This window comes from Uloborus diversus, chromosome 8 (assembly GCF_026930045.1).
Source record: "Uloborus diversus isolate 005 chromosome 8, Udiv.v.3.1, whole genome shotgun sequence".
Lineage (NCBI taxonomy): Eukaryota > Metazoa > Arthropoda > Arachnida > Araneae > Uloboridae > Uloborus > Uloborus diversus.
In genome coordinates this window covers 74,589,085-74,607,520 of record NC_072738.1, presented here as the reverse complement: position 1 = coordinate 74,607,520, position 18,436 = coordinate 74,589,085, and the positions used below count along the sequence as shown (strand labels likewise).

The 18,436-nt window shown below is 34.2% G+C and overlaps 1 protein-coding gene across 1 annotated transcript; it reads left to right on the top strand.

Moving 5' to 3' along the window:
• Positions 1-111: 111 nt before the first annotated feature.
• LOC129228431 (transmembrane protease serine 9-like) lies at positions 112-13,067 on the top strand. Its single transcript, XM_054863111.1, has 4 exons — positions 112-115; positions 4,334-4,449; positions 10,897-11,221; positions 12,730-13,067. Exons 1-4 carry the CDS (start codon positions 112-114, stop codon positions 13,065-13,067), a joined length of 783 nt encoding a protein of 260 aa, XP_054719086.1.
• Positions 13,068-18,436: the final 5,369 nt, after the last annotated feature.

The following is an 18,436-nucleotide window of genomic DNA, read 5'->3' as shown; positions in this document are numbered from 1 at the left end:
TTGTTTAAATTTGTTTCTATAGAGCTATTGAAATACAAACGGTTTGAAAAAATGTAGCCGTCCGTAGTCCCACTATACTTGCTATAGTTATTTTGGGAAATTTCAATGATAATGGGTTCTTGATGCGATTTAAAATGTTACCAAATTTGTGGTAATCGTTTTGGGATACCTTGGATAATGCTCCCACTCCCTATTTTGTAAAACTGTCTGTTACAAATGTTCGTCAAAGAAATATTGTCACAGAATGCTAAGGTATTTTGGTGACCATAAAATGATGCTAAACATTTTCTTCTGAAATAAATAGTAAAACTTGGCCATTGTTTGAAATTGTACACAAAGGGGTCATTCCATATCAAGTGATCCAAAGTTTTTTCCCTCACCTTTTTGTATTTCTTTGAAATTTGGCTCATCGATTGTACCCTTCGAGGTAATCAAAAGTCCAAATTTTTAGATTTTTATCTCTATTATTTTTTTATTTATGACACTTTGATTTTTCGAAAAACCCTCTTTTTTTCATGGATGTTTGAACATAAAATGGACGATAACTCAGCACCAAATATAGATAGAATGATTTGGTAAAAAGCATTTTAAAGTACATTAGTTGCTGTTTAATTGGATATGCAACATGACTACTTTCAAAAAAAATTTAATTTTTAAAAAATGAAATTTAAATTTTAAATTTAAATTTCTCAGAAAAAGTATAATGAATTTTTTTTAAAAAATTCTCAAAAATTTGTGTGTATTTTATCTTTATTTGTGCAAAGTTTCAAGTTGGGATCTCAATGGGATCATATTTTTATGCATTTTTAAATAAAATTTGACTTATGAAATAATGACATTTTTCAGATTCTAACTAGTTAAATATAGGGTTCTCTTACTAAGGATGGTCTAGTAAGTAGTAATTGATCATGACTATGCTTGAAATGAGCTGACATGAATTTGTAGATTGGTACCCCCCCCCCCCCCCCGCCACACAACCACTTTTTATCTTTTTTTTTTTTTTCAAAACTGTATTTAAAAAAAAAAAGCTGGCACGTAAGAGTTATAATCATAATAAACTGGGATGCACGCTGCTAAACACCAGCAGTGACTAAGGCTTATAAATGGGGGGGAGGGGGTCATAAAAACTAAAAGTCAGAAAAACTTTAACAGACAAATAGAATCACTCATTTGCAGCTTTTTTTTTTCCTTTCGAAAAGTGGGACGATAAGGGGAGGGGGAAAGGGAGGGGGAAGAGCAATCTGGAATGAAGCTTAACAACATGGAAGGTTATGCTCAAACTAGCAAAATTTGTTTGATCTATAACTGCTTTTAATATATGCATAAATAGATCTCGCTGCATTGCTCTCCTTTACAACTGAAACTAAAAAGAAAACTAGCATTAAAGAAAAGAAGACCGCCACACTCCAAATGTTGTAGAAAGACAGTTTTATGCGGAGATACATATATGCTTTCTTTTACAACTGAAATTAAAAGAAAGCTAGCACTAAAGCAAAGAAAAAAACAGCTGCACTCTAAATGTGTGGAAAGACGTTTAGTTTTATGCGGACAGACATATGATCTGATATTTAGATTGATTTTTAGTTTAGTGTGAAAAGAATGAAATAAAATGGGGGGAAACACTCCTATTTTGCTATGATCTTGGAACAAACTATTTTTTTCCTCCCTCCAAAATTGAAAGTTGGCGCAGGGGTAGGGGATGAAATGAATCATAACTTTCCTTATCAGATAGTGAATTAATCAAGTACATTTTGTGAAGTTCGGATTGAAAAAGAAACACTTGGTCAGAAAAAAAAAGCGTCAGGTGAGGCGTGATACTATTATAGTGTTAATCGTATGTGTGGGTGGGGGGGGGGATGTACTTCGTCTTGCTTTAAAGAAGAACATTTACCAGCTTTTTATATGCTTTCTATTCATTTTGTTTTATTTCATTAACTTATTTATTTTTTGCGTTTTGAAAATAGTTTTGAAAAAAAAAAAAAAAAAGTGGTTGTGCTGGGGGGAGGGGGCTTTTTCTTGCTTTAAAGAAGATTATTTAACAACTTTTAATAAGTTTACTATTTATTTTGTTTTATTTATTTATTTATTTAATTTTCGAAATATTTTGAAAAAATAAATAAATAAAAGTGGTGGGGGGGGGCTTACCAATCTACAAATTCATGTCAGGTGATTTCAAGCATAATCATGATCAATTACTACTTACTAGACCATCCCCAGTAAGAAAACCCCATATTTAACTAGTTAGAATCTGAAAAATGTCATTATTTCATAAGTCAATTTTATTTAAAAATTCATAAAAATATGATCCCATTGAGATCCCAACTTGAAACTTTGCACAAATAAAGATAAAATACACACAATTTTTTGAGAATTTTTTTAAAAAAAAAATCATTATACCTTTTCTGAGAAATTTAAATTTCAAATTTAAATTTCATTTTTCAAAAATTTAAAATTTTCTGAAATTAGTCATGTTGCATATTCAATTAAACAGCAACTAATGTACTTTAAAACGCTTTTTACCAAATCTTTCTATCTATATTTGGTGCTGAGTTATCGTCCATTTTATGTTCAAACATCCATGAAAAAAAGAGGGTTTTTCGAAAAATCAAAGTGTCATAAATAAAAAAATAATAGATATAAAAATCTAAAAATTTGGACTTTTGATTACCTCGAAGGGTACAATCGATGAGCCAAATTTCAAAGAAATACAAAAGGGTGAGGGAAAAAATTTCCCAAATTTTGGATCACTTGACATGGAATGACCCGAAGGCAAACTAATGGAAGTTTTTGTGCTGATTATAGATTTGTCTAATTTAGTTAGCGGATTATTTCACATTTAACAAAAGTTTTAAAGATTCTTTTAATTGCGATATTTTGGTTATATGGGGAAATGAAAGCCGAGAAACATTATTACATAGTCTTTGGCTGCAAAAACAGCGCCAGTTGAAAAGATTGCTTGAAGTTATAATTGAATCGTTATGATTAATTATTACTATGTTCTTATTTCTATGAAATTAATGCATATATTTAGTAACTAATTCACAATTGTATGTTTGATGCATAAACTCGTTGGTATGTAATAAACTTACACATATTTTGAAAAGACTCTTTCTCTCAGAATAGGAAAAAATAGACTTTTCTGCCTATATGTTAAAGCCCAATTGGTGAAAATCTCTTATGTGGTTGAGAAAAATGGATATCATATTTGAAATCAGCGCACCCAATAGAACAAAAGTCACTCATTACCGTATAATCACTTCTTCATGACCCAAATTTTGCAGGCCTGCGTAATTTTAGACAATGAACACTTTCTCTTTTCCAACTGTTGCCAAAATCAATTGTCTCTTTATTCAGTTCCGTTATCGACTATTGCATAGATGAGTATAGAAATACTCAGAAAGCAATAAATGTCCTGCTTGCTCCAGAGAAGTCTTGATTCAAAATTGTTATTATGATTACTATTAATAATGCTGTTTTAAGGCAACGAATTTTTGTAATAATGGGTTTTATATTCAATCTTTTAATGGGGAAATTACGTGAAATTTACTGTTTTGCATCATAACTTTTTTAAACTAAGTTTTTCAGAAATAAATTATAGCCTATGATGCTTCCTGATAATGTAACTATCTGTGGTAAAAAAAAATAGTTAAAATCGGTCGAGTAGTTTTGAAGTTTACCCCGGACATACTTACAGAAGTAGCCATTTATGTATATAGATCTAAGTTTTTTAATGTCCGATTTTGGAAATAAGACATGGTCTTTAAGACGTCACAAGTGATGTACTTTGGAGTGCTACTCCATTGGCGTGCTGAATGTTTATGCTTTGCTGTCAACCGCGTTGCCAGTACATGATAATTACCCCAGACAGTGAAATATAAAGCTTACAGCAAAAAGATGGGGTGTGTGCGGAAAAAAGTACATGATAATTAAGAAGCGAATTAAGATTTGCGCTCTACGCTTGCTGTCAAATGCGTTGCCAGTGCATGATAATAGACAAGCGAACTAAATATTGCGATCTGCTCTAAAGGCATCAGTGAATGGTGTTTCCTCACTTGTGATGTCATACGCGAAAGCGTAAAAGATGAAATTGAATCTGCGCACCGATTAAAATAATTGTTAAAATATATTGAACTTTGTGAAATTATTTAAAAAAATGTTAAATCCTTTGTTTTTGAGCATGCTCTTTCAGAAAAGAGAACTTTTAAAATTTCGGAAACAACCCAATTGATGAGGGTGATGAAAGCATGTTATTTGCGTGTTCACGTACGAAGTACATGTAATTTAGTTGTTTGTTAAAAATAACTTATCAGCGACTATTTGATTCGTCCCGCAGATTCTTTGAACAGGAAGCACCCATTGGATTACCAAGAATGTGGCGTGGCCGAAGTATCAGCTGATTTGAGAATCATTGGCGGAAGAAGAGCGGCCAAAGACAGCTGGCCATGGCAGGTAATGAGATTTTTTTTTTAAATTTATTTTTCTAATTTCAAAACTTTTTTTGGGAAAGTCTGATTCATCAACAACTTTATCATGTTTAGTGAAGCATTGAAAAAATAAATTTTACGATATTATTCGTGCAATATCAAAAGGAAACAAAAAGTTTAGCAAATTGTTGTTTCATTCAATTTATCTTCTTTTTGGTTGAGAAAAACTTTACGATAAAAAAAAAGTATTGCTTTCCTCCTTCCTCAGTCACTCTGTCTCTTTTTCAAAATATAGTTATTTTCTATGCATTAAAAAAAAAAAAAAAAAAAAAAACCCTAAAAATCTGGTAAAAAGATTATCTGGGCTACATTTTAATCAAAATTTGTCATATTTTTATTCGCTACATTTATTAATAAATAAACTAGAAATAACAGAACAGCAGAATTTACTGCGTTTTAATATGAAAAGTATTAAACGATCTCGTTTAGCAATTTTTCCAGAGGGCTCTTTTATCGTAGAAAACTCTAGAAGAAACATGTACCATACCATGTTGCCCCCTTAAACGAGTCGTGTTTTTTTTTTTTTTTTTTTTTTTTGAATTGTTTTAAAAAGATTTTGGGACCACTTTTTGGATTTTAAATACCAATATTCTGTGGAATATGCCCGCCTAAACTAAAATTTAATAAACTGGTTGTTATTAATTACCTACAGTGATGTTCCCGTAGGGTGTACTCCATATACGCCGCATACTCTCAAAACATTTTTTAGAAGTGTAGCGTATACCCTCAAACTTCAAAATTTTTCATATTATGACACATTATGTGTATGATCACATACATATATTGTGCGTAATAGATTACTGGCAGTATACCCTCAGAAAAATTGATGGGAACCTCACTGATCACCTATAATTTTGTGTTACCTCAGCTAAGGTAAGCTCAGGTAATAATGCTTAACGCAGGAGACTAGAGAGGAGGCTATTTTCTATCTAGTTTTCTGTGACGTAGGGAGTTCTGTTCAGGGGTTGTGTGTAGGGGATCATATTGAAGATAGTGGTCATACAGCACTAGGTTCTGGATTGAATTTGAAGTGTACAAATTTAAAAATTTTATGCCTGTGCCCAATTTCAGAAACACTGATTTTGTTGCACTGAGGCAGAGCTTGAAAGAGGTTTTTTCGTCAGGATTGGAAAATAGTGACGTAGATCAGCAGTGGACGGAATTTAAGGAAAAACTGGCAAAAACGGTACGGGATTATGTTTCATTTAGGAGAAATGGTGTTAGTACTAAAATTTAACCCATGTGGTTCTAAAGGGAGATTAAAGAAGCTCTGAATTATAAACAAGCGGCTTTTCGTCAGTTTAAGGAAACTGGTCACAATGCAGATAGGCTCCAGTACTGTAAGGCAAGACGAAATTTTAAGTTTTTGGTACGGATTCGGAAAAGAGAATTGGAGCAAAGGTTAGCAGATAACACTGATGGGAATCCTAAAAGATTTTTCGCTTACCCTAATTCTGGGAGAGTTCGATATAATCAAATTGGACCATTGGTTGATGAGCATGTAAATATAATCCAAAACGATTGGGATAATGTAAATGTTCTAAATAACTTTTTTCCATTGTGACCAGCAATAACTGTATCTCAACAGTTGAGATTAGCAAGACACAAGCTATAACGCAGCTTGAGGATTTTGTGTTTTCCAGGGAGGAGGTTCTATTTCATTTGAAAAAAATTAAAGCAACTAAAGCTTCGGGACCAGATAATATTTATCCAAAAATTTTAGTTGGATGTGCAGAGGAATTAGTGGATGTTATTTTAAATATTTTCAATGCTTCTTACAACTCAGGGACAGTGCCAGAGGATGGGAACTGGTTAACATAACGCCGCTCTCTTCAAGAAAGGGTTTAAAGGTAATGCTGGGAATTATAGACCTGTAAGTCTGACTTCAGTGGTTTGTAAGATTTTCGAAACTTTGATCGAAATTGACATTATGAATTTCTTAGAGACTATTTGCAGTATGGGTTCAGGAAAGGTAAATCGTGTGCTACTAATTTATTGCATTTCTACGACAAGGTTACCTTGGCTTTAGATAACAAAAAGTGTGTGGATGTTGTTTATATTGATTTTCAAAAGCTTTTGATAAGGTACCGCATGTTGCTCTTCTCTGCAAATTAGCTGCTATAGGAATAGGAGGAAAAACTTTACTTTGGGTTAGAAATTGACTGAATGGAAGGAAACAAAGAGTAGTTGTGAGGGGAAATCATTTTAAATGGAGTGATGTTTTAAGCGGGGTTCACCAGGGTTCAGTTTTAGGTCCTCCCTTGTTTATTATTTTTATGAACGACATCAATGAGAATATTTCTGGAAGCATGAATCGTTTTGCTGATGAAGTAAAAATAATGGGGATTGTAGAAAATGAAGAACAGGTAAAACAACTGCAAGAGTATTATATTACTAAGTGGGCGGATAAGTGGGGTATGGCAGTTAATGTGGGGAAATGTCAAGTGCTACACTTAGGTCATGGGAATAACCGTACGAGTTATCTGTTACAGGGTTCAATCATTAGTCAGGCAGAAAATGTTATTGATCTGGGTACTTAAAAAATCAGGACTTCAAGTTTAGTCAACAGTGCAGCATTGCAAGTATACAAAGCCAACAGAATGCTCGGGTTTGTTAATAGATCTATTTCAAACAAATCTAAGAAGGTTCTTCTGCCTTTATATAGGAGTTTAGTAAGACCCCATTTGGAGAACGCTGTGCAATTTTGGTCACCTTATCTGTGGAAAGATATTTGTGCATTAGAAAGGGTTCAAAGAAGGGTTTCTAGACTAGTAAGAGGACTTTCGGATTTAGATTATGATACCAGACTTAATAGACTTAATATGTATAGCCTGGAGCAAAGGAGGATCAGAGGAAACATGATTCAATTGTTTAAATTTATCAAAATGAATGATGTTAATGGATTAAATTTCTGCACCGAAAGCAGGACGAAGGGTCATTGTTTTAAGCTATTCAAATCTCAGGCCAACCTGGAAATAAGGAAAACTACTATTTTAGTAGGGTTGTGGGCACTTGGAACAGCTTACCGGAAAAGGTGGTAATGAGCAAGGGGGCGAATAGCCTTTAAGAGGGCCAGTGTCGTATATATGTTTTTATTTTGGAGGGGGCCCATATAACCAAGATTAGCTCCCCCCTCCCACTTTTTTGTATTTTCAATTTTTTTTTTTTTTTTTTTTTTTTTTTTTTTTTTTTTTTTTTTTTGAAGGGGGGAGCAAAAGCGCCCTGATCTTTTTTTCGAGGTGAGGCAAGGACTTCATGTTGTTACCCATTGGCGCAACCAAAAAATAGTGGGAGGGGGTGGAGGGAGGTAAGGGGGTTCTCCCAGGAAATGTTTTTGAATGTCCTAAGAACGCAGTTTTAGATGGTTTTTGGTAATGCTAAGGGGAGAAAAAAATTCGAGGGAGGGGACGGCCTTCTGCAGAAATTTCTAGAAATTGAAATCTTTAAAATGCCATTATAGGATATATTTTTTGACGTTAGTGTAATGAAAGGAATGGGGCTTTTTGAAGTTGCCTTCCATTGATTTTTTTTTAAATAGAGCAAAATCCATCACCCCTCCGCTCAACTTTTCGAAATTGAAGTTCTAAAAACGCAGTTTAGGAATAATGTCATTGATGTTACGGACAGGGCGGTTCTGTGGCTCTCCCCAAAAAACTATTTTGAAATTTAAGTCTTAAAAAACGAAGTTTGGCCATTTTTCGAAGTTGAAGCTCCAATAAAGCAATCTTAAACGACTTTCCATGCTTTCAGAAGGCAAGACACTTGGTATTGTCCCCTGAAAAACTTTTGACACTGAAACCCTGAAAACGAGGTTTGAGAAGCTCTTTAATGGTTTTAGTGAGTGGATGGGGCTTGCAAAGTGTAGCATTTTGAAGACTTTCCTATTTTTAGACCGACTAGGAAAAATAAAAAATAAATAAAAATAGGGCGAGTAGGGGGAGGTGGAAGAAATATGAGGGGTGTTGGACGAAATAACCTGATAAATAGTCAGTAACTTTTAATTTTTTAAGGTTCTTTTTAAAAGAAATTAAAACTTTTTACCTAACATTAGGCATCTTTGGAAAGCAAGAATTCAGGAATCCTCCTCTGAAAGATAACACGCAATTTCAGGTCATCTTTGAAGACGTTTAGACGAAAGGAGCGGTTTCAGGGATCTTCCTCCGAAACTTTTCAAAATTGAAATCGTAAAGGCACAATTTCAGACTACTTTTTGTAGTAACCTTAGTGAAGGGGTGTTGGTTCGCGGACCCTCCTCCGGAAATGTTTTGAAATTGAGGTCTGAAAAACGCCTAAATAAATGCGTCTTTAGGGTTTAATTTCTATCATTACTCCAACCGAACAACTAAAATTATTTTAAATATCTTGCAGGGGACGCGACTTAAGGAGAGAAACATTTTGAAAACCTTCTTCTTTTCAGACAGAAAAAAGAGAAAAAAGAGGGGGGGGAGGAGAGGGGAACTTAATTTGCTAAGCAATAAGCTGCATCTGTTAAAAAAAAAAATTAAATTTGAAGATTTTTTTTTTTTTTTTTGAAAGAATTGGATTTTTTTCGCAACATAATTTGCTTTTCTTTTTGTTGAAATAACCTCGCTTTCCCAAGACACATTCTTTTCTTGAGTAAGGGGTACAGATCCCCAGACCCCCTTCTGAACATCATTGTCTAGTACCAGCCCAGCTAACGCAAGGTTCCAAACTGTAATAATTCGCGCTGCACCCTTTAAAGAATTAGAATGTTCTCACAGCATCCTATAGTCTGGTTTTATGTATATATTATTGTTACTGTGGTCCCTTCGCGGCAACCCTCACCTCCTTCTCTGGCACCCAGTTCGGAAATCTCTGATCTAACTTTTTATAATTTTTACTATCACTACCATAATTATTTATTCTTTATTTTTTTTTCTTTGTAGCTAAAAGTTTGGAAATTCTTTGTGAGCAATTAAAACCAAAAATAACTAACTACCTTTAGCAAAATAAGTTCAGATTTTGGAAGGGGCCCGGGCCCCCTCAGCCCCTTCCTTATATACGCCCTTGAAGAGGGCCATTGATTTTCATTGAGGACTAATAAGTTGACTAGGACCAGCCCAGCTGGGCCAAGAGCCTACTGCTGGTTGTCACATTTGTATTAATTTTGTTCCAAAACTGACAGTGATCAGAGGACGCAAAAGAACGATCAATGCTGGTGCTGCCATCTTTACACTACTTTTAAAACGAAACGAAATTTAAGGGGTTTGGAAGGCAGAAAATTTAGTGTTTTTCGTGAATTTTTTCAACACGAAAGGAATAATCAGAATTTGTTCAAACTTGAAGGATATTTTATTCATACTTTGAAGTACACTTTGTAATTTTTTTAAGTCATTTCTGCACGAAATAGAAGAGTAAGAAGAAGAAGCTGATGTCCATGGATGGGCGCCATTAGAGCTTGTTGCTGGTGTGCATTCCTGAAATCTCAATTTTTATCTGTAATCATTAATTTTTTTCGATCATTAACAACATATTTCCTCAGAATATAAACCTAATTCTGATTTAAAAAATAAAACATTTCATGTTTTTGAAGTGTTTGATCACAAAATTCACGTTTTTCTACCAGTTTTTTTCACCCTTTTCGCATTACAAAAATATTTTTAAAAAAATATCATCCCAGAGTTAGGTTCATATACAGCGTAATTGAATAAAGAATTTTTAAAAAAAATTTTAGACCAATTAGCCAATAACATTTTGCGCTAGAATGCACACCAGTTGAAAAAAATCGTTCCGAGAAAAACGTGATTAAAAAAATTACTGCGAACATTTTCCAATCTTCAGTTTTTTAAGTGCTCATGGCATTGGAACTAAACGGAATTTTGAATTGAAATTTGGACAACGTATTTATGAATAGTTCTACTTACATTTTATGACATCAAAACAAATGGATTCTTGGACCCGTCTAAACTGGTTTCTCCCCTTAGTTTGCAATGCATGCTGAAAACTTACCAAAATGAAGAGAAATGTATAGAAGATAGAACAGTTAAACGGAAAAAAATCATAAAATGTAGTGAAATATTTCCTTTCTTTTCCCTTCTTTTATTTTATTTTAGTTTGTGTGTATGTGTGATATTGACGTAGCACAGAACTTTTCTAATAAAAAATAATAATAATAATAATAATAATAGTAGTAACTTAAAATAAATAAATAAGTTAAAAAAAATTCTTTTTTAAATAAATAAAATAAAAGAGAGAGCTAAAAATTTAAAAAGTGAAAAAGGGTTGAGAAAATCTTGGGGGGGGGGGTTGCGCCATTGAACTTGGGGGGGATGGGCACCCCTGAATTTTTATTCATAAATTAACATATGCACTAAGCAACTTTTCTAAATCTGCACCTGTTTGCTACTAAATTCAAATAAATCCTTTGTTATTGCAATCCTTTCTTCAACAGGTGGTCATTCTGAATCGCTTTCGTGAGCCTTTTTGTGGTGGCGTTCTCTTGAGTCCCCAGTGGGCGCTGACCGCTGCCCACTGCGTCCGGCGTCGACTCTGGATCAGGGCGGGAGAACACGATCTATCAGAGCAGGAAGGTACTGAGCAAGAGCAAAAGGTGGTCCATTCCTTCGTCCATCCTGGATATGACTCGTCCACAGTGGAGTTCGACCTCGCACTTCTGAGGTTAAGGTCCCCTTTGACGATAGACAGGCATGTTAGACCTGCCTGCTTGCCGGAAGATGGCGACGAACTGCCTCCTTATGCCAGAGCTACCATTTTAGGTAAGCTAATGAGATAATGCATACATTCCAACTTGTGGCGAGTCTTCTATTTTTCCGAGCTGGAGCAGAAACTTGAAATGTCCCTTACCTGTTTTCCTTCAAGTCTTTATCAGTTTTAACGGAAAAACACAGGAATGGGAGAATTTACCACCTCTCGTAGTTGCTAGCCCGAGGCAAAAAGTCCGTCTCGATCGATCCAAGATCCGGCATTGCTCTCAATTTGGGCCTCGCAGTCATCAGTAGCACTGCCATATTATGGTCGACGTAACCAACATATTTAAAAAATCGTTTACAAAGATGGATACTAAAATATTTCAAATCATTTCAGTATCGATATCTCCAAAGTTATTTTAAGGATTTAGATTGAATTTTAACTTTTGTCTTTGAAACTAGGGAAATTCTGTAGCAGTGGGATCAATAGTTACATAATGTAGAACTATATAAATAAAACTTTTTTTTCTCTCTTATTTCATGAATCATACAGAAAATTAAGAAACATAAAACTAAGCACAAAAAAAAGGTTTATGCTATAAACAATGAAATTTCAAGTGTATACAACTATTTACATTTTTACATTAGTTTTAAACTTGCATTGCATGGACTTATTTACCTAACAGTTTTAAAATTTGCTGCAATTCGTTACTTAACACCTTCATTTCCCCCCTAGAATAGATTGGGGCTCTTCAAGCTACGGCCCGCGGGCCAAATCCGGTCAGTAAGCAGATTTTTACCGCCCGCAGGGAGTTTACAAACTGAAAATGTATTTTTTATTTCATAATCTATTTCGTTTTAAGCATTTTAGAAGAAAACTGAGCCAAGAAAATCTCAAAAACCCTTACTAAGGAAGATCATAGCTGGAGAGATGCAGGAAGGGGCAACTACCTCTCCATAGAGGAGAGTCTAAACTTTTACTTTCCTCCCAAAAATCATCAAAGATAGTTTAAAATCGCATTTAGAGGACTTCAATTTCAAAAAATTTCTGGAAGATTCCAAAGAAAATCATATTTCTGGAAGATGTGTGTGAACCATCTTACCTGTTCTTTTCCCCTCATTTGACCAAAAATAACTAAACCATCTGAAAAGAAATAATGATGGATTGCTGGTCCGCCTTGCCTCCAAAAATTTATAATGTGGCCTTTGAGCCAAAAAGGTTGGACATCCCTGGCATAGAACATAGATGATCACCAAGGTGCCAAACTTGTATCAACTAAACGAGTTTTAAGTATCACTTAGAGAGAAAAAAAAAAGGGACTTTAAAACAAAAAAATAATAATGTCCCATAATTAGAGAATTTTAATTCCAGTTGATTTCACTGTTTTTAGTAAATGAACGTGAAAGTCGTTTTTAGTCAAAACACTTATACATAATATTTTTAGATCAACTCTAATCAATTACATTTCTGAATAGCATTTTTCAAAAGGTAAAACTTTGTATCATCTTTCCAACGCTGCCCAATACATATTCAATTCTCGATTGATTTAATCCAAGAGGTTTTTTCTATGCTACAGGTTGGGGGAAGCGACGCAACGAAGCAAGTTTTGGTACAGACACCTTGCACCAGGCAGAAGTCCCTGTCATCCCCCTGGATGAGTGCAGACTTTCCTACGACGATCTCTTCATCAGCGAGAATATGATTTGCGCTGGGTTCGATGTCGGCCGAGTGGATTCCTGCGCAGGGGACTCTGGTGGACCCCTTCTACACAAACGAGATGACGGAGCGTGGACCATCTATGGAGTTACGAGTTTTGGCGACGGCTGCGGTCAAGAAGGAAAATTTGGAGTTTACACCAGCGTCGCCAAGTGCATAGAATGGATACGACACATCATGCAAATTCAACTGTTGTGACAGAATAGAAACGATGTTTCGCATTAGGGACTTAAACGGAATTAACGATGTTTTACATTTGAAGCTTAAACTGGATAAACGATGCTTCACATTAGGAGCTTAAACTGGATCAACGACGTTTCAAATTAGAAACTTAAACTGGATTAACGATGACTCAAATAAAGAACTTGAACTGGATTAACGATGTGTCCCATTAAGAACTTAAACTGAATCAACGTTGTCCAAAGCATACCTTAAATGGGATCCACAAAAGTGCAGCCCTTCAGAGTAACTTTGAGCCAATCCGGTTAACTTGCGCCACTTCAATTTTCCAGTGTATTTGACTTTTTTAAAAAAAAACCTAAAGACCAATTGCTGCACTCACCTGGCAAGGCTGGCTATGAAATAAGTTTTATACCCTCTATTTTACAAAAAAAAAGTTGGTAGTATTATACACAACTCATTGCATAGTTTAATATTGCAAAAGTTACTGTTTGGAAGATATGATTAAACTTTTTGAAAGTGCTATTTCTGTATTGCAATATTCCATGCAATTTTATTAAATAATAAAAAGCTAGTGCAGATGTGAAGTACAAAAGAGGAGTTTTTATCCACTTCGAAATTTTATTTTGTTGTGTTGAAGTTGTACTATTTTTATTAAAATGATTTATTTGGCTTTCTATTTCTTAGGTGACTCTAAGTCCAAATTGACATTAGATGGTAGGATAATTTTGAATCAAGTTAATAATTCATTCTAAATGGATTTTACTATAATTAGCTCCTCACTGTACAATAGTTAGGAACGTTTATTCCGTATTATCCCAACAAATAGGATAAAACTATTTAAATATGAGTGGTGCTGTTTAAAATTGAAAAATTGTGGTTCAAAGTTACCCTGAATGACTGTAACGGTTCTTCCAGTGGAGCAGTTTAAAATAGGAAAACTGTAGCTCAAAGTTACCCTGAATGACGGTAGCGTTTCTTCCAGTTGTGGCAGTTTAAAATAGGAAAAGTGTGACTCAAAGTTACCCTGAATAACTGAAAAATTTCTTCCGGTGGAGCAGTTTAAGATAGGAAAATTGTGGCTAAAAGTTACCCTGAATGACTGTAACGTTTTCTCCAGTGGAGCAGTTTAAAATAGGAAAATTGTGGCTAAAAGTTACCCTGAGAGAATGACTGTAACGTTTCTTCCAGTGGAGCAGTTTAAAATAGGAAAATTGTGACTCAATGTTACCCTGAACGACTGTAACATTTCTTAAACTGGGGCCTTTTAAAAGGGGAAAATACCGTTAACGACTGGAAGGTTTCTCCTTTTGCAAAGAATTTTTACCAGGGCTGCGGAGTCGGAAGGAAAATGGCCGACTCCGACCCCGACTCCGACTCCTGGATTTTGAAACGCCCGACTCCAACTCCGACTCCGACTCCGAATTTTTTTTAATTTTTTTTTAATTGTATTTTTTAAACTCCCTCTCTCCATTCAAGGGAAGGGGGAAAACCTCTTAGCAGAGATTGAAATATTAATTCCTTTTTATGAAAATTTAGCATTTTGTTTTTTATTGTAAACCCAAGACGTCATACAACGTTAGAAATTCAATTTAAAAATCAAACTTTCCAATAGTTACGAGTTAAAAAGTGAGATGACTTAAAAATCCCTTTTAAAAATTTTGAAAATGATTATCTGTAATTTGCCCCCCTTTAATGTTTAACAAATATATATTGATCAAATCGTGTGCTTTCAATTTTTGAAAGCTGTAACTTGAGAGAAAAAAAACTTTTTTTCTAAATCCAAGCTCTTGAGAGGGAGTGGTTTGCCCCTGGTGACATCCATCTAGTAGATGACACCCAAAGTTAATTTCAGAGTTTATAAAAAATATAAATACTTTAATTCTGAAAATTTTCACGAATATATTTTAAATTATATTTCATCAATAAAATTTCAACGGAAATATGGCACATATGCGTCAGGAGCTAATTTTACACAAAACGCGGCGGTATACAAATTTGTACGAATAGCTTTTACTATACCTATATTTCTTCTTCGCTAAATTTTTAATTTAAATTTTATTGGCTGCTTTAAAATTAACCTAAATATGAAGATTTTAAGATTAACTGCAATTCTTGAGTGTTGTAATCAAGAAATTTTTTACACTTATTTTGTTACATACTTTTTAGTGAGAACCAGGCTTACAGAAATAGGCTTAATAAAGAAAAAAACATTAGATTATTTCATCGAATCTTTTGGATTCGTGCTTTCGAGTCAGAACTTCTTTGAATTTGCCGATCACACTTAAACGTTTCAACCTTAGCTACAGGCGTCGACTTACTAATTTGTTACGTTTCTTTTACTATTTTAAACTGAGATAGAACAAAACACTATATTTCTATTTTTATTTGAAAGTGATTACTTGAAAATGTTATTCAACAAAACCGTTTGCTGACAGTTGCTATTAACTAAGTTAAAAAGCAAGCAAACTAGGGGACGGCTACAGAAAGTTCGGTAAGCATTCAAGCTAGCTGATTGCCATAATGGCAGTTATTTTCTCATTAGTATCTTTTTATACATGTAATCGAACCAATTGGTAATCAATTTTTAAAAAATGTAAGGAGAGTCAGTGAAAAGGAAAGAAAAAAAAGAAGCCCGGAGTCGGAGTCGGAGTCGGCATGTTTTCCAACGACTCCGACTCCGACTCCTTTATTCCAAAATCACTCCGACTCTTCGACTCCGACTCCACAGCCCTGCTGAGATAGAACAAAACACTATATTTCTAGTTTTATTTGAAAGTGATTACTTGAAAATGTTATTCAACAAAACCGTTTGCTGACAGTTGCTATTAGTTAAGTTAAAAAGCAAGCAAACTAGGGGACGGCTACAGAAAGTTCGGTAAGCATTCAAGCTAGCTGATTGCCATAATGGCAGTTATTTTCTCATTAGTATCTTTTTATACATGTAATCGAACCAATTGGCAATCAATTTTTAAAAAATGCAAGGAGAGTCAGTGAAAAGGAAAGAAAAAAAGAAGCCCGGAGTCGGAGTCGGCATGTTTTCCAACGACTCCGACTCCTTTATTCCAAAATCAGTCCGACTCCGACTCTTCGACTCCGACTCCACAGCCCTGATTTTTACTCATCGGCGTTTCTACAAAAATACTTAGTAATTGTGGTTGTCTAGTTCACTGTAACAAATTTCGGAAACGTTTCTAGATATATCGGAAACGTTTCCGAAATAGTAGGAATCCTTCATCCAATAGCGAACTCCTCAATATTCAGAAAGCTTTTTGTTATTTCAAGATATCTAGAAGCGGAAGTGATGACGCAACGCTTCAAAACCTATTTCATCCTTCCAACACAGGCGCCAATGAGTCGGAAATAACGAGAACTTCTTTTTTTCTTATCTATGGTTGCTGCAGTCAGCAACTGTGTAGCATTGGATTGCTTGGTATTTCATGTCTAGAGAGTAGTAAAATGTGTCGAAACTAATTTTACGCCTTTGCATTTTGGACTGCCCTTGATTTTTTAGACGATGTACGCAGCTATTAAGTTAGTTAATAACCATTTGCTTCTTTACAATTTCCAATGCGACCATAATTAGATATATATTGTGTGTTCAAGCGTGAATAGTTTTAACACCCGTGTTTATACTTAATGAAACGAAACCCTTTGGATTACTTATTCAGGTGTAATGGAGGCACTTGGATTTTCTTCCGCTCATGTTCACTTGTAAGTATTAATGAATATTTTAAAACATGTTGTTATATACATTTATATTTTTGTTGATTTGCATTTGATGAGGCTCCAATTGTAACTGTTTTTGGGTTTACCGAATTAATTTAAAGTTATCCTACATACCTATGTGCGCGGTGTAATATTTGTTGTAACCAACTGAAACTGATTAATTACGCAAAAGAAGTAAGATTTATATTTGAGAAGCAATCACAGAAAAGTTATTTCGAAATACTTGGATGTACATACATTTTGGTTCAAAAAGAAAAAAAATCAATTGTTTAATTCATTAGAAATATGGTAATGCAAATATTTTCTAGTATTGTAATATGCTTCACAAAAAATGTGCCGGTATAATTTATCTTTTTTTATTATAATTTATTCATTCATTTAAAAATATTTATACCATTAGAAAATGACCATGTTATCTATTAGTAAGAACATAGTTATGAAATTAATTCATCTGCTTATTCATTTTGTTAAATGTGGTTAACAATTAAAAAATTCCTTGACATTAGTTCCGAAAATAACATTTCCTTCGTGGATATACTAGTTTAATGTAGGACAGTCAGGAGGAATGAGTCAGTGGCAAAAATGGAACAGCTGCATTTACATGCTGAAATAAAGAGTAATATTATTTCATGTCATCGTTTTAAAAGAGATCAGTTTTTAAATACTATGTTATTAATATGCAATGCACATATGGAGAGAAGACGAGGGGCGTTCACCACGCAGACTGTACCATTGACATTTTCAAGAGGTTGCTTTTTTTTAAGGTGGGGGGCGCTTTATATCATTTTATGGGTGCACCATCACTCTTATGGTGTGGGGGGGGAGGGAACTCTCGTATATATGAAATGGAATAAGCATGTAATAGAGTTCAATGTTTTAATAAATAAAATATATAATGCATTTTGCGCACACTCTAAATCAGTAACCTATTTTGATTAAGTATCTATATTTGTGATAAACTGGAAAAGGGCAAGAACAGAGGAATAAACCCGAATGGTTCCAGCAGGGGGACTTTGGTGTCATATTTAAATTCATCAATTTCTCTGTTGGTACTTTTCGGTACACTTTGTTCGTCAAAGAAATTGACTTGACGTGAACGAATTTCGGAACGAAAAGTGTAGGTAAGTTCTGTCAAATTTTATCCGAAAATAAAAGCTATCAAGTTTGATACAAGATATGTTTTTAAGTTCTGCATTAAAAATACAATATGTTGATAATTTTGTCTTGAAAATATTGAGAGAAAAACTGAAGTTTAATATTGTTTAACAAACAATCCCACTTCTGAGAAAGTACTCCCCTTCCCTCCCCCGACGATTTTGTGATTATGAATGAAACTACTATATTATTTCATAAATTTTCAAAAATTTATAACTGTGCATATGTTATGCTGTTAACCATGCTATTTGTCATTAGAAATTCAGAAAAAAAAAATCCACGAATGATTCTAAAATTGCTTGTTTCATTGCTCTTAGATATGAAAGAATTGAAACTGATATGGCATGCAATACTATTAAAAAAGAATTATTTTTTAGAAAAAATCACGGAAAAAGGATTCCGAAATTCTCAGAAACGTTTTTGAAAATTGTTTGGAAAATTCCGAAATACTCGGAAACGTTTTCGAAACTTTCATGAACCACAGCTGCACAGAATACTCAGAA